We start from the raw sequence: 23215 nt of genomic DNA on the forward strand, positions 1-23215 counted from the left end.
AATTATGATAAGGCTGATGATTTTCTTATTCAAATGATAAGGCAGATGATTTAATAATTATTACTTGCATTACCTGGAGCACCTTTGAGCTTCTTTTAATAAGAGCATTAGTGATTTGATCCTCTTAGCGTTTCCAAACTACTCTTTAATTAAAAGGGTCAACGTTCATGATCATTTTTCTTTTTAATTTGATGTTGCAGTAACGCATGGCATCATTCATAGGTGATTTGTCAAAATTTAATTTGATTGTGATGAAAAGTTAGCATTGTTTGGCTTAGGCTAAGACATCACCTGCTAGTGATATGATATAAGTTAATTCAATTATAGTGAAAAGTGGGCAAGAATTGAGTAGCTTTAAAGCTAATATTACTTTTGCTACATAGAATTTGACTCTGAATCGAAAGACAAGATAAATGGTCAACACAAAAATTAAAAGAAGAATAAATATTCTTTTTTTTTTTGGAGAAACTAATTGTAAAGAGGAAAAATTCAATGACATTAAGAAAGTTTATAAGTTGTTATATATTGGGAAGATAAATAATAATATTGTAGCATTGATAGTTGTGGAGAGAGAGTAAAAAAATTTAAAATTGTTGGGGTGAATTAGGATAGTGATAGACTGATTTATATTAAGCTAATTATTGATGATGGCATGATGCATGCGGTTAGCATTATTCTCCTCATGTTGGTTTAAATAATAGTTTATGAAACCAATTTCGAATTACGTGGATTGACTATCACAAGAGAAAGAGGGGATAATTTTTTTGGATGACTTAAATTGATATATTGGTCCAAATAGGATGACCTATGAGTAAATTTATGGTAGGTATGAAATATGAGAGAGAAATGCTTTAGGGTACATATTCGATTTCACTGTGGTATATGGATCTTACAATAGTGAACGCATACTTCAAGGAAAGAAAAGAGCACAAAGTTACTCTCAAAGTAGATCTACTCATCTACCAAATCATTGTAGAAATGTTTTATTATTATTATTATTATTTTGCAAAGATTATTAACTGATTTTAAGAAAGTTTGGTCATGCAACATGAAGTAGTAATTATGGAAGTATTTCTTAGGAATATAGATAAAATAAAAATTATCCTAGTTAAGGTAGTGGAAGTTAAAAGTTGATGAGTTATTATTCTTTCAAAATATTTATTAAGAAAGATAAAATGGAGTACTTTAATTGAGGCAAACTTTGTGGAATAAAATTGCATATTGTATTAAGAAGATTGTTGTAGAAATTTTAGGAGTCTAAGAATTAGGTCATACATTAAGGGGTTGCTTGGTTTCCGGGGTGTATTTCAAATGCAAGGGTTTTGAAAATATTAGTGTTTGATTTTGAAGTAAAACAAATGCAATGTAAAATTTTGGTGTATCTAGAATTCATCATTTAGTTCATTTTTTTGTGTATTTTGGAATTCCTTAGATTTGAGCGAGTTCTAATTCACTGGAAATTCATTGCAATTGCCGCCACCTGACCGCCGCTTGTCATCGCCCACCACTGGCCACCACTACCGCCGGCCCAGCCGCCGCCAAACACCACCGTCGGTTGCTTGTTGCCAACTACATCGCCTCCAATGCCGGTCACCGACCACTACAAAAAAGAAAAAAAATCTTATACATTCATTTTACACTCATCCAAACAACTCCAAAGTATTCTTTTTACACTGCATTCCTTTTTCAGGCAACCAAACAAATCCTAAGAGATATAGTGATGGAGTTTGGAGATACCGAAAGATATCAATGTGAATAAATGAACTTTAAAAGAGTGATATATAAAAGGTGATGAAACTTTAGAACTATTATAAGAAAGCTATAGTCTTACAAAGAGGATAGTGAGCAATGCTAAGATGCTATAATTATTAGTAATTTGTATGATAGATTAGTTACTAAGGATGAAGAGAAAGAGTTATTTAAAATAACTAAGGGGATGTTTTGTTCAAAGTAAAATGAGTGTAAAGTATTCCAAATGCAGGCGTGTTGAAAATATTGGTGTTTGGTTGGATGAAACAAGAATGTAAAGTAAAGTAAATGTAGTGTAAACCATTTTAGTTCATTTTTTAGGTAAATTAAACTTGCCCAGTTTTGAGCGAGGACTGTTTACACTGCAAGCAAGTTTTCTTGACTGCCACCTCCAGCCACTCATCGTCGCCAACCTCCCACCACCACTTACCTTCGTCGTTAGCGGCCACCTATTGTCGTCCATCACCATTGCCAACCGCCACCACCACCATCGCCACCTACCGCAGATCGCTACCACCTGCCACCTACCATCAGCCACCACCGCAGTCATCCATCGCCGTCACTTGCCGCCGACCACCATCGTCGTCGACCACTACCACTGCTAGCTGCCACCACCCTCCATTACTATCGGCCCACCACCCGTCGGTAGGGTTGCAAACCAACCGAGCCGAGCCGAGTATGTGAGTGTTCATGTTTGTGTTCATTTAATATCAGTTGTTCATGTTTGTTTCATGTTTGTTCGAGCTTTATTGCTTGTGTTCATGTTTGGTTTATTTAAATTAATGAATGTTCATGTTCGGTTCATGTTCAGTTCATGTTCGTTCGTTTAGTGCTTATCAAGCTTTAAACAAATAAACATGAACGAGCTATAAATGAGTTCTACTTTTAGATGTTCTTTAACTTAACAAACGAGCTTTATCGAGTTTCCAAACAAACGATTACATCAAGCATGTTCGCGAACATATTGAACAATTTTTTTAAACTATCAAACAAACATGTTCATGAACATATCTATGAACAAACACATTTATAATAAAAGCAATTGTATATGTCGAGCTTGTTCGCGAACTTTAAATGATGTTGTTCGCGAACATAAATGAGCCGAACGCATTAGTGTTCAAGTTTGTTTATTTAGGAATCGAGTATTTAAAATATTGTTCAAGTTTGTTTGTTTAGTTAATTAAACAATCACAAACGAGCTTTAATCGAACGAACAACGAGCAGCTTGTCGGATGTTTGGTTCGCTTGCAGCCCTACCCGTCGGTCGCTAACAGCTTTGAACTTTATACTACATTCATTTCACTTCAAACCAAACAAAAAATCATTCACCTTCATTTACTTTACACTCATCCAAACAACTCCAAAATATTCATTTTGCATTGTATTCCTTTTTCACTGCATTCTTTTTTTAGCCAACCAAATAACCCCCAAGTCAAAAGATAAGACATACAAATACTTGATCATATTATATTAAAATCAAAGATACAAAGATTATAGTTAAAGGGAAGTCATCAAGATAAAATGAAAAGTTTATTGTGAAAAGTTATTAAATAAGATTTTTAAGGAAGAAATCAAGGTTTATTTAGCACTATTATAAATAAGGGAAGCTCCATTAAATCTAGCAAAGATGCATGAAGAAAATGCTTTACTCCTAGATATGAGAAATTTAACTTTATATGTTAATAGGCATATTTGGAGAAATATGCCATTGCTTGTTTCTTGGAAAAATATGCGCAGGAGATTTATTTAGATGTTATTATGTGAGAGCATGTGAAAAACGCCTCAATATCCGAATACACAATTTTAAAACTTACCTTTAAGTAGTCTCCATCATACTCTTTTGCATACACAGCTGTTTATTGAAGTCAATAGTGAACAAATTTGATTTGAGCTTGTTTGAATTCGAGCCTTTGTTTGAATCAGGTTCATACAAGATTTGAATAATTATTGATCAATGTTGGATTGAACGTTTTTTGAACCTTGTTCAAATTTGGTTTGAGCAACATTTGAATTTTCTTAGAACCTTCCTTTATGCGTGGATTGCGTGCTAGTCCCACTATGCCTTCCCCAACAACCCGTTGCATATTGTCAATTAAAGGATGTTGTCCATAATGAGTCTCCTCTTCTCCTCACATGTCGTCCCAAGATTTATTTAGAAAGGTTCATTATGGAATTTATTTTTTACTTTTAAGATAATTCTTGGAAAAGTATAAAGATTTGAGAAAAGATCTTCATATGACTTTTGTTCAGCTTAAGAAGGATTGTGATTGCAAAGTCAAAGAGTATATTGAGCTTAAGGAGGTTTTTGATTGAGCATTAACTACTATTAGATATAGTTATGGAATGGCTGCACATTTTCAATTATGGTGATGTTACTCTAGGATAGTAAGTTTGTATATTTTTGTGTTGGTATGAAGATGTTTACTAAGTGATGCTCATTGATGTATATTTTTTTTATGAAAGATAGTTTTAATGAGTAAGATATCTATTGATAGAAGTACAAAATTAGAATAATTGAGAGCATGCTTAGAATAAAGGGCTTAGAATTATTAGAATAATGACTAAGTATATCAAATGCAAGTTATTAATTTTAGTGTGCGTGATGTTTACAAATCAATATTACTATAAGATAAGATGAAACTTAGTTATGATCAATTAAAGTATCTTGGGTTTATTATATCCTAGAGTTAATTTTATGGGATTAAAAACTTAAAAAGTGAAAAAGTGCCTCACTAGTAATGAAATATGAGAATATGATGGAGACTACTTAAAGGTAAGTTTTATAAAATTATAGATAGATCATCTATGTTGTATGTATTTAGGGATGATATTGCTTTTGAGTTGAGCCGACATGAAATCTTTTAATCACTATGTGGGAGGATGAGTGTGACAAGAAAGTCATCTAAGGTAGATCCAAAGGGGAAGGTACTTAGGCTCGGAGATGGAGAAACAAGAAGTGGTTCAATTTGGGAATCAAAGAGAAAATGAGAAGAGAAGGAATAGTGTGAGAGGTTGGAGTTCCCTGTTATGGTTTAGGGTGCATGATTTCATATGAGAGAATAAATTAGGGTTTAGCATGTATCCTTAATAAAACAAAATAGGATCTCTACAGTTCTTTTTTTTTTTTTTTCAAAGTGATTGTGTAAGGGCTTAGGATCCCTACACTTAGATATAAAAATGGCTTGTATCTTCTTGCTTTTAATATAATCGACTAAAAAGAGAGAGTATAAGACCAAAATGATTGCAAGACAAATTTATGAATGATAAGGAATACTAAACAAACCACAAGCCTTTTCTCGGAGTTTCCCTCATGCAAAACAATGACTCGTGGAGGAAGACAATGAATGTTTACGGAGCAACCGTGTGTAGAACCCCTATCACATACTCCCTTGATCACGCAAGGCTCTTCTCTCTCAAAACCTCATCTCTCTCTCTCTCTCTCTCTCAAGATCAAAGCTCCTCTTCAAACCCTCTCTTACAGAAAAGCTCTCATAGGAGATTTGATAAAAGAACATCTTAAACGAATTAAGAGGTGTTTAAATACAAAAGGATTCAAAATTCTTAATTTTCAAGACAGCCGACATTGTTCGTATAGTACGATCTTGGATCTTATAGGACGATTAATTTAAATATATCTGCTTGTTCTGTACGATGAACAAACTCTAGTACGATCAGTTCAAGATTCCTGAACATATCATATAGTACGATTAGTTAAAAAAACTAAGCTTTCGTCCAGGACGATTAAACATCGTCTTTGCTGATGTCCAGTACAATTAGTATCGTACGATATGAATAGTTCAGTCCTATTAAGGTTCATCCAGGATGATCCCTGAGACAATCAAATATCTTCGCCGTCAACCGTATAGTATGATCACAATCGTACCATACGATCAACTTTCATTAATTAACTTTATTTGATCGACTAATCATAGGAATTAATTTAGGCAAGATTTCAAATATTGTACGGTACAGTACGATTAGTTAACTCATGGAGTACTAGAGTTGAACTTCTGCAATTGGACATCTAGACTAAGGAGAGAGCTGTATCTAGATTGAGATCATCAAGATATAAATTGTGGAGTGTTTAAGGTTGAAAAATTAAATATTGCTCAGAAATTATTATTGACCTTTGGTTGTGTAAACATGAGCACGGCCTCTTATATGCATGCACTTATTATCTTTGTCTTTAGCCCCTAAACTAGGGAGAGAGCCTTTCCCTGATCTTTCTCTAAGGGCTTAGTTGGTTTTTTTTAAGTTAGAAATCATGTGTTGAAAAATGCTGGAGTTTGTTAAATCCATCATGTTGTAGATGTTGAACATTGATTTCAAACTCCACCAATCCTTTCAGAACTCCTTCAAAATTGATATCGTTTCGATACTTAAAATAAGCAAAAATAAAATCTATGTTTTCTAATGCATGTTTTCGAATTGCAAGCTTTTTTATCTATACAGCTTTTAGACTTGATGCTGTTTTTATCTACACGGTCAGCCTTATCCCACCCATTTGGGCTTTTGCCTATCTCAATTTTTTGGGATTGGTCTTATGAATTCTTGTCCATCATTACAGTGGAGTGATACATGTGGTGTCAACTCTATTTGGCTGAGTATGTTTTTGGTCCATATTTTTTTCTTTTATATTTGTTCTACATTATCATATATGTACTTATTTTATTGGTGCATCTTTGTACTTGGTTTTAAATTTGCAAGTTTTAATCACTTTCATTTCGGAAAATAACTTGGCAATTCAGAAAATCAATTAGCTTTGGCTACCTTGATTAGATTTCGCAGTATACAGCTTTTGTGTTCTTGCTGCTTGTGCTGGAAGCTGCAATTACTGCAGATATATTTCTGAACAGGAATTGGGAAGAGGTATTCATTCCATTTTTGGTTCTTGGTTGTTGAACTCTCCACATTACATATGTTCCATTGTTATTTGCTTATCAATTATGATTTTCCTGCTATATTAGGATTTTCCACCTGATCCAACTGGGAGACTTCATGAGTTGAAAGATTTCGTACGATCAAATTTCGAATTGTGCAAATTGATAAGCATGCTGGTTGTGGTTGCACAGGTTAGTTTTTTTGTTTTCTTCCTTTGCTAGGTGCTTTGCGTATTCTGTATGTGTGATTTGTGCGTTTGGTCTTCTTTTTTTTGAAGGCATTAAGTTTTTTTTCTTCCATCCAGTATTCATTGTCTTTGCAATTGAGGCTGCTTCCAGATATTTTACTTTGAGGTTATTTACGTCTTGAATTTTAATCTTTTAGTTCTATCATTCTTTCTTAAAGAACTATTATTTCTAACGAAATCATATTTAGAACCATTTCTTGATCTTCATTGTCTATAACGAAAGCATATCTTAAAAGATTCTTTGAGCTAATTCTTTTTTTAATTTAGTCCAGCGCAAATTTCTTATTGATTAGCTTCTTTTATATAAGCAATCAACTATTTTAAGGCCATCAACATATTATTTATTAACCAACTCTAATTGTTCAATAAAATCAAATTTATGTCTCAGAGGACATTATAGTCGAACTTTTAATTTTCTCGTTAAGTTGTGGAGAGGAGAGTAGATGTATTAGATTTGACTTATATTAAGAAAGATAGAGGTAGACCTAAAAAGATTAGAAATAACCGTTCTTTATTAGATTTAAGTGAAAATTTTACTCTTAACAGTACAATGGAGAAAAATGATTCATGTAGCTGACCTTACGTAGTGTAATAAAGTGTTGTTGTTGTTAAGTTGTGGAGTTTAATTTTTATCTTATTACGAAAATGTACCGCACAATTTTGATCATGGGTTATATTGTTGGCTCTCCTTGATTTATTTTTTTAATAAAGATGGGACACTATCTTTATTTGCATAAGAGAAATTGGAGTTGCAATTATCAATTTATAAACTTCGCCATCAATTGAGTGAATTTGCACAAAATTCTTAAAGTTCTATTGCATGTTTGATATTTTCTGTTTTTCATTCTGTGATTGAGTTGGGTTTCCAACCATCTATAGGATGAAGTAAGGCTTCGTTTGGGACGGCTTTCTTACTGCTTCTTAAAGCAGCTTTTTAATACAAAAATTTTAATTTTTAAACTAGAAAGTTGCTTTAAGAAGCAATAAGAAAGCCGTTGCAAACGAAGCCTAAATCTTTGATTTACTAACCTACGGTGATATTCTTTTCCATTTAAAGGCGCTGTCCATCTTCCTTGCGATGGTTCTGAGGGCTTTAGGGCCAGATCATGTCTACTACTATGACAGTGATGACGATTCTGTGCCTGCAAGGCTTCCTCTCCTCAGAAACGAGACTCAGAATACTAGCTACGTAGCTAACACTGGCTTATTTCTGAAAAATCACCCTTGGTTTGTCAGAATTCATGACAAGGTTTGGATTTTTTGTTTTGTTTTCGCTCTGATCCTCTTATAATATTGTTACCATTTCCTCCTTTCTCATTCACAGTACTCTTTGCTTTGCAGATTAGAAGTAAAAGTTGATCTGATTTTCTTCGAATGCAGCAAGCTATTCTTTTGATCACTGAGCTCTGCTGCTACTCTACTGACAGAAGAGTCCTAATTGTTGTGTAAATGAACAGATTCGCGTAGTCATAACTAATGCAACTGTGATATGATACATATATATATATATATATATTAACTAAAAGGAAGGTTGATATACTGAGCTGGAACGCTTAGCAATCCTGGATGAGGCCCAGCGATTTGTTCTTGTTGAAAGGTTTATGAAATACTTGGTGCTTAACTTGATATTTTGGGTCTGTTGTTGTTCATCTATGTTGATTGGAGTTGATCTAAATTCTTAAAGAGTTTTTAACTCATGGAGAGTATTGTTGAACTGGTTGATTGATTTGTCTTCTATATGGGAATTTGGGGTGGTAAATTTAAGGGCTGGGTTCAGGCTTAAATAGTGACGATGAATGAATTTAGTTGGTATTTAATGTGCTTGTACCTCTTCAAAGATCTTATTTTTCAAATGAGAAATATAAATAAATTTATGAAATTCAAATTTGTTCTTGTAAAATATCTACGGGCATTTAGAGGAAAAGATTGACTTTTGCCGTGGATCTTTACAAAATCTTAGTATAGTAGGTTTTTCTTGAGCTTAAAGGTCAAATAAAGAAATTGACCAGTCTCTTTATATAGGCAAATTATTGCATCCAATGACCTGATGGGGAGATATGTTCAGATATTAATAAAATATTATTTTAAATTAAGCGCAGAAAAAGCACAAGTAAAGTGCAAGCAAAGCGAAAGTTAAAAGTTGTAGTCAAAGTGCAAGTCAAAAGCACAGTCAAACGCGTAGGTGATATGGCAAATTTTTATTAGATGTCCGAACCTATCCTCCGCGTCCGGCGGATGCAATAATTTGCCCTTTATATAAGTCCAGTCTCTTTATATAATCCGCGTCCGACGGATGCAATAATTTGCCCTTTATATAAGTCCAGTCTTTTTATATAATCCGCGTCCGGCGGATGCAATAATTTGCCCTTTATATAAGTCCAGTCTCTTTATATAATCATGAAGGGTGCATGTTTTCGAAATCTGTGAAGTTCTTGGTGTTGACGTGCAGCTTACCATGATAAAATTTTAAGTTCAAAGAAGGGGGAATCCTTAAGTTCAAAGAAGGGGGAATATTCAGATAAGCTTTTTAATTTTTGGAATAGAGACTGCTCATACCTTCAGAAGAAAGATTAACCTTATTTAATCAGATGTTGGATAAATTATTATTTGTGCCGTTTGGACGCATATAGAGGGTTCAGACGTATATAGAGGTCAATACGGATGCGCCATATCATCCAATATATAACGCAGTAAATTATATGTCGTGTCCGGATTAACCTTTGGACACACCGCACGGAATATTCTCTCCAGATGTCGAGCTCCTCAGAATCAGCAACATCCTAGATCTATTTGTTTTTTAACCGAGTCGCACTATGGTTTTGCAATAGCATCAGCCTAATAGTTTACAAAAGATTTGTTAAATTAACAGTACAACCACTCAATCAATGAGAACAAATTTTACCATATAACCTTGCACGGGGTGAGGGATGGGGGTTTATTATTTTTTAAAATAACTTTTTAATTAAAAACTAATTTTTTTATTCTTGAGAACTACTTTAAACAGCAGTAAGAAAGGCGTCCCAAACGAAACCTTAATGATAATGTGATTTGGATCTAACAGATGCATGAAATTACTCCACGTATGAGCAGATTACCAATTGTTTAACAATGTCAAAACGTTTTAATTAGGTATTTTTGCATGGCCTCTATGGTAGTAAGTAATAGGCAAAGCACAGAGCACTTGAAAACTAATAAATTTCCATACTTAGTGGATGTATAAAATACGCTATACACAAAGCTAAATGAATTAGCTTCCATAGAACCTTAAACTATACACTACACTTTACAACAGCCGACTCCATGATTATATAATGCATGCAGATATAGGTTTTCCCAATGTTCGAAAGCTGAACGAGGCATAATAATGCCAGAGAACCCTGCTTGAGCTCAATCAGCTGGAAAGCAGTAGCTGGCTCTGTATTGAAGGTTTAATTTCATCAAATTAAGGTTAAATGGGCAAACCCAAATAAGCTCATTTGACATGAGAATCGTAGGAGTCGAAGTCCGTGTCCGGAATTATGAGAGGAAGCTTGTCTATGTACAGAAACAGGCGCCGAAGGTTCTCTCTGGACAGAGTTGGCATGTCTACCACATCTCTGCTGTCAGTGAAGATCCACAAGTCATCGGAGTTCACTCTCTTAAGACTATCGCGGCAGAATGGACAGGACTGCGATCTTGAATGCCTGTAGAGATTAGCAAGTTTCTGATGCATCAATCAGATGCCTAAAGAGAATAAAATAATATAGGTTCAATGTTTTCTCATTGAGGGCTTTCCTCTAACTAAAGACTAATGTTTCAACTTAAATACTTAAAAGTGTTTGGGATTCAGACTTCGTTTAGGATGAGAGATTATTCTGGGCGGACACTGAACGAAAGAACCGTCCGGTTTACACTTTAGGTACCGAGCGGTATTGAGCCACTGTACCGCTTGGTACTAAGCTCGGTACAAGACGTAGCGCATTTTTTATTAGGGTCCGGACTTCGCACAGAACAATTTTTCATTTGGGACAACTTTCTTATTGCTTCTTAAAGCAGCTTTTTAGTATAAACTTAAAATTTGTATACAAGAAAGTCGCTTTAAGAAGCAGTAAGAAAGTCATCCCAAACGAAGCATCAGTCTTCAAATATATTTCAAAGAAATGAAATCGGAATTACTTTGATGGTATAATGAATTAATAAATGTTAAGGAAAAAACATAAACTTTTTTTAATACCGAAGAGCACACTAAAAGCAAATACAATGAATGCATAAAATACTATCAAAACGATCTAGCATCAAAAAACATACACTGAAATTTACATGATTCGGCTAAAACAAATCCCATCGATAGGAGAAGAGAGCCACAATACACTTTCAGCTTTTCCAAAATACAAATACACCTAATCTCACTACAAATAAAAGCCTCAAATTTCTCAAAATAAGAATGACATAACATAAGTATTAAATCAACGAGGTCAAAATTACATCAGAAACCCTCTACTCACAAGTATGGACACAATTTCTCACTTTGCTTTGCAGCCCAAAGAAATTTACTCAGAATTTTTGTTCTCAATGCATGGCTCGGGATCAATCTCATTAAATATTTTCCGATGAACTTGTGCCCCTATGTTACGAGCGGACCGGTCCCTTCTGGACCGGTCCGATGCTATTCCAGGCGGAAACAGCAAAAAGGGGCGGAACCCCCTGTGGACCCCACGGTTGCTGAAATTGATTTTGGGAGGGAGAATTTTGAATGAGGGGCTGTTTTAGGAAGTCCATTATGGTCCTTTATGATTAATTTGTATAATTAGGAGATTAGGGGGAAAAGAGAGATCATCTTGAATTTGAATGTAATTTGAGATCTAGGTTTTCTTGCTTGGGCTCTTGGCGTTGCCGGAGATTGTCGGAGAGTTGTTCTTCCTCTCGAATCGAAGAACATTGTATCTTGCTTTCGTTTTGATCATCTACTAGTGGAATATAAGTCCATTGGGTGTTTTTCTCTCAGATTTCCTACAGTTTTCTACTGTTTTCCTGCGATTTGGGCTGTTTTCCTGCAGAAAACAGCAGCTCTATTGCTGTTTTCCCCACTCGAGTTGATAGGAAATACTTGGATCCAAGTATTTCCTATCACCCTACCAAGCATTAATTACGATATTACTTGAAATTACTTCCTTAATCCCACTACAGGCCGACTACCGCCTCATCCAAATGCAATTTGTTTCTCTACCAAATCCAACCCAACAAAACCGTATCCTATGCAATACTATAGATGCGGTGCAATTCTTTTAACAGACACGGCAAATTCAGGCAATTTTTAACTGTAAATTCAATTTTTTAATCGCTATGATAAATTTTTATTTATTTTATAGCCACCTAAAATATGGATAATCAATAAAATTATTTGAATATAAAAAAAGGGATTTATCAAGTCCTTGAGTTAACCATCATGGATGCATTCATTGTTTTAGCTATTTCAAATAACACTATTGTTGCTTTCAATCCTCTCATTTCTCTCTTTTCTTCGTCCATTGATTTTTCTTTAGACATCATTTTGACGTCTGCCTCATCATGATTTACTATTGGCATCACATGCGAATGTGATGCAAGATCATTAGAGTTGAATAAATCTCAATCATTTGTTTTTTTTGTAAGCTGTCAATTTCATTTTTACACATATTTTGAATATATTTCTCAAGTTAAATGTGTAATAGGCATAACTTACAACAACAATAACAACAGGAATAATAAACCTTATCTCACTACATGGGATAGGTTACATGAATCCTTTTTTCCATTGTATCATACCAAGAATCAAATTCTCATGTAAATCTAATAAAAAAATCATTTTTAATACACATTCTAACCAAGCCTTTTTAGGTTCACTTCTACCTTTCTTAACATAAACTAAATCTAATACATCTATCCTAACAAGGTCATCGGAAGGCCGACATTTCATGTGACCACACCATCTAAAGTGACTCTTTCTAATTTTATTTGCCACCAGAGCCACTCCAACCTTTTCACTTATGTCCATATTTTGCATTCTGTCTCTAAGTGTAAAGCCACTCATCCATCTGACCATTCTCATATGTACAAAACTTACTAATTTTATGCTTCTCTTTCAATGGCCAACATTTTGCACCATAAAGCATTATAGGTCTCACTACCATTTTACACATTTTCCCCTTAAGTCAACAGACCCAATGCATTCCTCCACCTCAACCATCCAACTTGAATTCTACTAATAACATCCTCATCTATTTCAGCATTTCTTTGAACAATAATAGATATCAAAGGCCTTTATTCTATATAAAGTTTATTGTAAAATAGATAACAATGAAATTTGATTTTTCAAACCTACCTGATAGTTCTTTCTTCGACTCCACAGTCCACCCCTCCTCTTTCTCCCTTCAAGCCCTCTCCTTTTAGCGAGCAATTATTAGGTCCTTTCACTGGATGTAGAGGAAGGTTCGGTTTTAGGCAATCAACCATCCAACTTGAATTCTACTAATAACATCCTCATCTATTTCAGCATTTCTTTGAACAATAATAGATATCAAAGGCCTTTATGCTATATAAAGTTTATTGTAAAATAGAGAACAATGAAATTTGATTTTTCAAACCTACCTGATAGTTCTTTCTTCTACTCCACCCCTCCTCTTTCTCCCTTCAAGCCCTCTCCTTTTAGCACCCACTCGCCTCTTCTTTAAGGTTCTTTGTGCATCTTATATCAATTACTATTAGAGCCTCAGTTGATCATATTTCTCCCAGGCCGCGTAGGATATGAAACCATGCCTTCTATAACACTACATTGCATGATTTCTTTGCTCCTATGTTCGCTCACATCTTGGGTAAATAACTCGATCTCACTAGCATCTCCAAACTTGCAAATCTTTTTGCCCTAGCATGTGACTTCCTCCGTCACTGCAACTGTCTCCAAGACCTATCTCCAGGCCCAACTCTTTTTGCACTCACTCTTGAGTCTACATTGAATTTGAACATAAGCCTGATCACCCATACGTGCTAAAGTTGCTAGTTTGCCTGCTCATTCTCATACACCAAATCTAGATGAATTATATGTTAAGATTCCTCATTTGCATGACAATGAATAAATTAACTTGGTATTTGGATTTACAATATCAGACAAATTACATAATAAAAATAATATAAAAGATATTGACTTTACGAAATCAAAAACTAAAATCAAAATAAAATAAACTACGAAATAAGAATTTTAACTAAATAGCATCCATACATATTATCCCAACCAAGATAAGAGCATCCAAAGTAATATTTGCCTTAGTCAGCTTGATAGCGTCCATTATACAAACCAAACAGTCCACTTATCTACTGAAGGCGAAATGAAGGTATGCGGCAACAAAACACCTCTCCCAAGTAATAGCCTGGATAAGAATATAGCTATAAGGTGTTTTTCCTCGTGGAAACTTCTGTTTTTTCTAATCACCCCACCTCAATTCAATCTACTGCAATGATAGCTCATAAAAAGTATCACAAATTCTAAAAGAGTTGAACGACATCAATCTCAAAGAATAAGCTGCACATGAACACCCGTAGAATTAATTGACTAGAAATGCAATAAACCATGAATGCCTACAAGTTTTTTTTTCCTTACCCTCCTTACCCCAGCAATTAACTTTCCTTGGATTTATAGCCAAAATTAGTTCTTCAAACTAGAAAATCACAAAATCTAGTCTAAGGGACCCTCCAGCATATGAAATAGGAAGTTAAGACTAACAAATGAATTAGGCTTAGCCCAGCAAAAAAAAACTTTTTTGGAAACTTGTTATTATTATGACACTACGTAATGGTGGCCACTTCCCCTGGATATTTTAAGTGAAGAAGAGAAAAATAGCATTGTATTGGAGAAGCAGCATAACATGCCACAGATAATAGATTAAAAAAAAAATATAAGAAAGTAAATGGTAGCAATAGATAAGCCATGGTAGCAGAATTTTGCCAGGGATAAGATCAAAGCTTTTGCCGATGGGCATAGATAGCATGCTTTAAACTTAGGAAACGAATTTATAAGGGTAGACAATGCAGAAAGACCAAAGTAGCTAATCTGTCAATGGGTTGTGGACTTAAAAATCAACCTAACTCAATTTGTGCGTTCATCCAAACAATTGGTTCTTTCAAATCCATCCACAAACTTAAAACCCAAACCATCCATCCCACCTTCCCTCCCAACTACTGACAAATTTGGTCATCCACTCGCTTCCCATGAAGATGTCAACAAAACCTGGTCCATGCCTTCACCATGAAACTGCACTCAAGATCAGTACGGTGGCTACCAACTCTGCCGCCTAAGTAATGGTGACACCAACAAAGCCTTTTCCCAGCTGAAATTGCCCAAAAATGATTCTTTGTCATCCTTTCATTTGCATGCGGCCCTAGTCATTTACCAAACAATTGGTTCTTTCATCCACCAACAAAATGAAAACCCAAACCATCTATCCCACCTTCCCACCCCACTACTGACAAATTTGTTCATCCACTCGCTTCCCATGAAGATGTCAACAAAACCTGGTCCTTGCCTTCCCCATGAAACTGCACTCAAGATCAGTACAGTAGCTACCAACTCTGCCGCCTAAGCAATGGTGACACCAACAAAGCCCTTTCCCAGCTGAAATTTCCCAAAAATGATTCTTTTTCATCCTTCCATTTGCATGCGGCCCTTGTCATTTACCCAAGCTGCTAACAGTCTGCTAAGCCGGCTGCTCCTATTGAACCAGTCCCTAGTGGACCGGTTTTCTACTACAGCCGCCAGCCCACGGAAGGGAGAGAGAAGGGGCTGGCTGCTCCTATGAGGCTCACGCCTTGATTAAAAATTGTTTTGGAGGGAAATATTTGAATTAAGTGTTGTTTACGGATTTTGTATTTCTCTTTTCGCTTTAATTAGTTGGTAATGCTAGAATTAGGATTTCATCTTGAATTTGAATATGAAGTTTGAGATTTTCCTTGTGCTTGGGCTCTGGTCGCTTGGCTTGGGATTCGGAGAGTCGTTTCTTCCTCTCGAATTAAAGAAACTCGTATCAATTGCTATTTTTCTTGTTTACTAGTGGAATCCATCGTTTTTCTCTCAGATTTCTACAGTTTTTCTCAAGTTGCTGCTGTCCTGTAGCAGTTTTGTCTCAGAAAACAGCAGATTTTTCTGTTGGAGGTGATTATTTCCTATCCGTGAAATCATCAGCTACTATTCCTCCGCAGACAGGCATCATAAAATGCATATAGAATAGTACGATGGTAGCATATTCTTAAAGTTCTGGATTATAAGCACGGAAATAGGCTACCTGCAAATGTAAAGGATAATAGTGTGTATATCAAGTTATCAACCCTCCATTACAGAGAGCTCCGTGACCTGGTGTGCCTATTATTTTCTTTACGTTGTTGCAACACTGACATCTTATATGGATAAATATGGTCAATTTAACCTGAATAGAAGCGGATCTGATTCTGTTACCACCGGAACTTGGCCAACTGATGGGGCTACATGCATGGCCCATTTAATTATGATGGTGTGGCAACACCACTTTTGTTTAAGTGAGGACCGTAATCCTATGGAAAACTAAAACTTCATGCAACGTGTTTTCCAAACAAAATGAAAGTAACGCAAATTTGACAGTAAAAATTGGATGTACCATACCATTCACGGTAGCACTTCAGGCACATGCAATGGCAGCAATTAGGCAAAACTATCTTGCTGTTCAACTCCATGCAGATCCCACATTCCTCTTCTCTTTCAGCATCAAACTCCGAGAACTGCCTTCTGTCCCCATCATCTCTTCTTCTATACCTTTCCTGACATATTGCTTTTTGCTTTTTATCCTCCATATCAGTAATTCCTTTATGCAGTTGCATCAGAGACGGGAAAATCACAGCTGCAATAAAAACACAAGAAAAAATACTAATGATAATGGACTGGACAGGTGTATTGATCTATGAAATCTAATGAAATTAAACCCCGAGTTACCATAGAACTCCTTGATACTTGCTTTCCTTTCATGTGTTGACATTGTTGTTGTTCCATCAATATAAACCTGCCGAAAGGAGCTTGTTAATCAGATCAATTTTTCAACAAAGGTGAAAACTAAATCTGCATAAAAAAGACAACCTTATATATCAAAATCCGCAGCAGTCCTAGAGCCCCAGCAAGACTACAGTCTGTCCACTGAACTAGAAACAGAAATAAGTGAGCAGCTGGACTGTATGACATACGCATTTGAAGGCAGGCACCATCAAAATCTCTTGAAAATTCTGATGCCCTGCACATCACAATAAAAGATTAGTCTGCATTAGCGCATTCACAACACTGCAAAAAATAATCTCTACTTTTGTTTTTGTCTTCACTGAGAGACGTCAAAACTCAAAACTAATCAGGGAATAGCAGTACAGTCAACAAGCCAAGATGCCTAAAAAGATATATTTTTTAGATTTCCTCCGTAAAATTTCATTAAAAAATATCAACTCAAGTAATTAGCAACAAACATTTGGGCGTCCAAGAACCAAGAATAAGTCATCTTATATGACTACAGAAACTGATGATTAAATGTCATAAAAAATGGGTAGTCTTAATTGAGACATGTGAATGATTGGAGACAGACAATGGACTGACTCCCTTAGCTCGCCTAGACAAAATAGCTAGTAGGAGGGAAAAGGAGCTTGGAAAAGACAAAGAGGAAGAGTTTCCAAGCGAATGAGGCAATCTTTAAGCAGGAAATACTAGTGGATCCTGCTCCAATGCTCAGCATATGGTTGATAACCTTCTTTTCTCCCTCTTTCTTTCCATTTCCTTCCCTTCCATTGATTTCTCTATTTTCACTTCAGGTTTTGATTAGGCTGCCTTTATGCAGGGGGGTTTCAATAGCACCAAAACTGACAATATAATGAGATTGTTCAAGAATACGGGCAGATGCTCAGTAGTGCGGATTCTTTTTTTATTATGGGATTTCTGATAACAGAGTTGTGTAGCTTTGTTTTGGACTTATCCTTCACTACTTTAAATTAGGGCATTACTATCCTTTTCTATTTTGAGAGTCAGTCTAGCATGTGGTTCGTTCCAAGTGGTTCTCATTTGCAAAATTTGTGTATGAATTGAGGCTAGAATTTGACCAATTTGAAAATTCCAATTGTCGGTTTTTGGTAATTTTAAAATTTAAATGGAATTAATCTAAATTAAAATAAAGATTGATCATATATCAATCTTATTTTAAGTTATGAGTATAAACATTGATATGAGACATCCAATTCACAATTCTTTAACTTGAATAAAACTTCTATTTCAAGTTTCAATCTTGTAAATGTCAGTTGGATGCATAATTTTTCGTAAGTAGTACTAGATTCCAAAGAAAGCCATCTCTTTGTATTGGTACAAAGTTTGATTTTTCTAACTTTGATAATTATTTTATTCTATTTTATTTATATAATTTGACATTAACTTATTTAATGTTCATGATTTTGATAAAAAAAAGTGGCACTTAAAGCTTATTTTGTGAAAATTAACATGATATACTTGTTAATTTTGTTTGTTTCAACTTTCTTGGATATTTTCGATCATCTCATTATCAGTTTGCCTTAAACTCAACCATTGTCTATTTTTGTTTAAAGAAAGTGGCTTGAATCAATTAGTTATTTGTGATCTATGACTCCTTTATGTTTCTGCGTATGAATAGATAAAATACATTATGTTAGTTGCATTAGAAAATGTAATCTTGAATCATCTTGCATCAACGTGATTGTTGAATTTGATCTCTATTCATTGTTCCATTATCTCTCTACTTGGTTTTTTTCTTTAATGACCAAAATGACATAGTCACAAGCATGCATAATAGAGGTCTCACAAAAAAAGGTTAATACATACCCACTATTTTCATTCTATTCCCCATAAAATTTGGAGTGAGATAAGATTTCCACCTAAGTTAACAATCGAGTTCCAATTAATTGCATTAAAAAATACAGATCAATCTTGACATAAGATAATTGCAATAATTAGCTAAAGCTTGAATGAATAAAGAATTATCAATCCATATGATGATTGATTCCTGCTTTTTATAGATTTGAAAGTGTTGTAACAATTTTGTAAATGATGGTTAAATGGATGTGACATAACTTCTACACGTAAACCTAAGTAGATAAAAAGAACAAAGCTTCCAGGATACTACTACAACAACAACAACATCAAGTCTTTATCCCACTACGTGGGGTTGGCTACATGAATCCTTTTTCTCCATTGTGTCCTATTAATAGCTTCCAGGATACTATGAAAAGAAAATATTACTGAGACAAAAAAATTATATTAAACTAAAGTTGGAAAAGAAATGCATATAAATATATAAATCCAAGTGTTAAGTTAGTAAAAGCCACTTAGAACTAGATTGAGCATTGAAGAAATAAGAATTTCAAAATGGACATAAAGTAAAAATAGGAATGATAAAGTGCGATATTATTATTGCAAAAAAAAAGTGAGAATACAACCCAAATTTGAAGAGGACCAACGGGACTTTGATATCGGTATTGGGTTTAAGAGAAATTAAGCTGGTTTTCATGAGAAGAAATGGGTTCTTAATTTTTTTTTTTAAATAAGGGGTGCAACACGAGGACTTCCCAGGAGGTCACCCATTCTAGTACTACTCTCGCCCAAGCACGCTTAACTGCGGAGTTCTGATGGGATCCGGTGCTCTGGTGTTGGTATGTTAACATTAAGAAATGGGTTCTAAATGCTAATAGCTGAAGCTCAATTCAGGGTTAATCAAGTTAGTCAATTTTTTAGTTTTTTGAGAAACTTGATAATCAAATGGTATTTCAATGGAGAATTTGTAGCTCATAAGTAGGTGTTTTTGGATTTTGTAGGATGGAGGTATCACTAGTCCACTTTAGGATTTTATTAAGTTGATTGGTTGGATGTTAGAAGAAGAAACCAAGTATGTTAAGAATTTTTTGAATTCAAAAGCAGAGCTTTTTTGGAGAGGTTAGAATGCCATCATGCCAACTTTATTCAACCTTATCTCAATGCCTAGCGAGAGAATGTTCGATCTAGAGGCATGAAAGAGAGAAACTCTCCTAATTAGGAGAGAGTATAAATTTTGGATAGGGAGTTTGCACTAAATGGAAGAGAACATATTATTAGTTGAGCAAGGGGGCGTTGAAACTAAACTCTTTAGTAATTCCCTATATGTAAAGCAATACAATAGGCCCTTCTCTTTAACTTAAAAATAATATACTATAAATCAAAATTTTAAAGATAATATGATGCAAGGTAATATAATTTTATTCAAATATTACTCTACTTTCTTGTTTAAAAAAATTATTTTTTCATATAAAAGACAACAACCAAAAAACATAATATGGCAAACCTGCTCCTTCAAATGACCAACCAATTAAAGGTTTAGAATCTACAAAAGCTCAGTTGAGCCTATCTTCAACTGCTTGAGGAAGATAATCCAAACTTAGTAAATTACTTAGTAGCTTAAATTAGTTGTGTGATATATAATGTGTATTTTTTTTTCATTTATTCTGATGAATATTTGGTTCCTACATAATCATTTACTTAACCATGCCAAAAGCATTCTTATAGCCATTCACAACTTTTCTTAATCCAAAGATACTTAAATTGTTAGCCTTTTTTTTCTTGAAATTTTAAGGACAATGTTGAGGATATTGTGAATATTACTGACAAGTTGCATGCGACTCTACACCATCGATATGATTGAAGGGTCATTAAGTTTCATATGAAGTATGTGTGGGGTTGGAAAAATTCTATGAAACTAGCATAAATTATGCTAGCTCATGAGTAAGGATTAATGAGTTTATCCTTTTTTTTTAGATTGATGAATGCCCATTGGAACCAATGGGACCGATTCAAGGTGGCATGACCGCAATTCATTGCTATGCTAATTCATGTAGATATGCATATGTCTATATTGATGGATCATTATTAATATTTATTTTAAGTGATCAATAATTCATTCATTGCATTGTTTTATACTTTTTTTTCATGACTGCTTTATGTTGTAGCATTCACTTGTAGTTTACATGTGACATTATTGTTTAGGCCCCTTACTTCATATATGATTTTGATTGAGTTCTTTAGGAGAATGTTTGAATTCTCTCCATTTGAGCATAGACATTATTAGTTATTACTCAAATCAATTGTTTGTTTTTAAAAAATTTCATGGTCCAATTAGTCCCTATATGTTGTAGGGTGAAGCTTTAGAAACAATTCTGTGTAGATATCACCACTTTGGTTATATGGCTATCAAATTTGATAGATAGCGGATGGAGTCTCATTTGGTAAATCTTTATTGTAAATTGCTCTTGTAAACTTTTATTTAGTCTAGCGTTAACTTTAACATGTGTACTTAAAGTTGGTGGTTAAACTTATATTGAGTTGTGCATTTAATATCTTTGATTATATTATCCGATATACTACTCATTTATATATTGTAAATGCCTATGTGGTATTAAGAAAATGAAGAAAATCTATGAAAACTTTATGTTGAAAGCCACATCCTGCCAAGAATGTTGCAGTATTTTCTGGCAACTTGTTTGGGCGTGACAGCAACCCAAACTCACTTTGTAAACAAAGAATAAAAAATTTTGCTCATCAACATATTTTCTTCAAAAAAAAAGGTCTACCATGGAGAAACTATAACAAAAGAAAACAACTGCACTCCGAGAGAAAATCTACGACGAAATTATAAAGCCGTCAACCACCAAAATCACAGAACAAAAATATAAAGAAAATGAACAGATTTCCTGTCGATCAGCTTCCTTCAAAAAATTTAGTAAAACATTAAGAAAATCACATGATCGCAAACTGCCACGAAACAAAAACAAAAAAGAAGAAATTACACTCTGGAAAACAAGAAATTTGATCTGCGATAGTTAATTAACCATGCGTTCACAAAAAAACGAATCAAAAACAGAGGGAAGCCACGCCCAAGAAGCAGATACAGAAAAAAAAGAAAAGAATCAGAGAGGAATGGGTCATCAGTTTCGACTTACAGTGTGTTCGCGTGCTGTATGTCAGCTTCGAGAACTTTGAGCGAATCCTTGAACGATTTCCGCATGTAAACCATGTATATCTCCAGCCAATTTCATTCAGCAAAGCCAGAATAATCTAGCCCTATTCCTCCTCAGAAACCCTAACCCCGCGTTTCCGCAAGCACTGGCTTTCCTTCCCTTTTTCCCTCCCTTCCCCTCTCAGTCGCTCGACTCTTTGCTTTCAAGAAGCCGAGCGGAGAACCGGACACGAATGACCGAAATAAGCGGTTGGATCGTGACACGTGTCGGTTGATCAAATTGAATAAATAAGTAGTACAAATATCTAATATTTGATTATTTTTATTTTTAACTTCCAAGAAAATGATTTTACCGCACTCAGTTGCACCTAAGCGCACCCAATTACACACCACAAGAACGGACCCATTTGTCCCCAGCCACATATGGTCTCCTATGATTTGGGTCAAGGAAATTAAATCGTAAGAAACTTAAATAAAATAGTAAGTTTGGTGGCAAAAATGGAATAATATTTTGCAACCGTCACTGTCCACCTTATCCTTTTTAGGTGAAAGGATTAAATAAATAAAAAGAATGGTCCACTAACCCCCTTTCATGATATTTTATTGAAGGAGGAAAATCTTCTATATTTTCTGAACAAATAAAATAAAAAAATCATTAATTATATTTTAAGATTATTAAATATATAAAAATATATTATACTTATTTTAAAATAAATTTAATTAAGATTAAGTTCCACTCTGATCATAATTTGATTACAACATTCTATGACAATTTTTTATTTATATACATTATTAATAGAATTCAAATTGGATAGTTAAACTATATAAATGCATCAGCTTATTTTATGATAGAAAAGTCCCACTCAAATTTAAAGAAAATTTTATAAGATGGTGGTGAGACTTGCAATGCTTTAATTTATGACACAAAATGTTGGCTATTAGAAAAGAAGCATAATAGTAAATTAAGTGTTGCAGAGATGATGATGCTCAGGTGGATGAGTAGCTTTACTGTTATAAGCATGATACGAAATGAGCATATACGTGAAAAGGTTGGAGTACTCTAGTGGCAAATGAGATTAGAGAGAGTCATCCGTCTTAGATGGTTTGGTCACATAATACGGTGGCCTGTCGATGACCCGATTAGGAGAGTCGATGTATTAGATTTGGCTTATGTTAAAAAAGGTAGATGTAGACCTAAAAAGATTTGATTAAAAAATATTAAAAATGACATTTATAAGATTTAAATTGGAATTTGACTCTTAACAAAACACAATATAGAAAAAGGATTCATGTAACAGACCTAATGTAGTGGAAATAAAGA

At 34.4% G+C, this 23215-nt stretch overlaps 2 protein-coding genes and 1 non-coding gene across 3 annotated transcripts; 1 reads left to right on the top strand and 2 right to left on the bottom strand.

Moving 5' to 3' along the window:
• Positions 1 to 3984: 3984 nt before the first annotated feature.
• Positions 3985 to 8591, top strand: LOC110109951 (tetraspanin-19-like). Its single transcript, XM_020841184.2, has 5 exons — positions 3985 to 4050; positions 6529 to 6618; positions 6717 to 6821; positions 7935 to 8126; positions 8219 to 8591. Exons 1-5 carry the CDS (start codon positions 3985 to 3987, stop codon positions 8234 to 8236), a joined length of 471 nt encoding a protein of 156 aa, XP_020696843.2. The 3' UTR covers positions 8237 to 8591.
• Positions 8592 to 10052: 1461 nt separating this feature from the next.
• LOC110109958 (E3 ubiquitin-protein ligase AIRP2-like) lies at positions 10053 to 22082 on the bottom strand. Its single transcript, XM_020841199.2, has 5 exons — positions 21878 to 22082; positions 16989 to 17139; positions 16848 to 16914; positions 16521 to 16755; positions 10053 to 10560 (listed from the first exon to the last, which is right to left on the bottom strand). The coding sequence occupies exons 1-5, from the start codon at positions 21949 to 21951 to the stop codon at positions 10350 to 10352; spliced, it is 738 nt and encodes a 245-aa protein (XP_020696858.1). The 5' UTR covers positions 21952 to 22082; the 3' UTR covers positions 10053 to 10349.
• On the bottom strand, positions 19457 to 19575 carry LOC114578894. The gene has a single exon (XR_003699810.1). It is a non-coding gene; the product is annotated as a 5S ribosomal RNA (ribosomal RNA).
• Positions 22083 to 23215: the final 1133 nt, after the last annotated feature.

Source organism: Dendrobium catenatum, unplaced genomic scaffold (genome assembly GCF_001605985.2).
Source record: "Dendrobium catenatum unplaced genomic scaffold, ASM160598v2 original_scaffold_208658, whole genome shotgun sequence".
Taxonomy (NCBI): Eukaryota; Viridiplantae; Streptophyta; class Magnoliopsida; order Asparagales; family Orchidaceae; genus Dendrobium; species Dendrobium catenatum.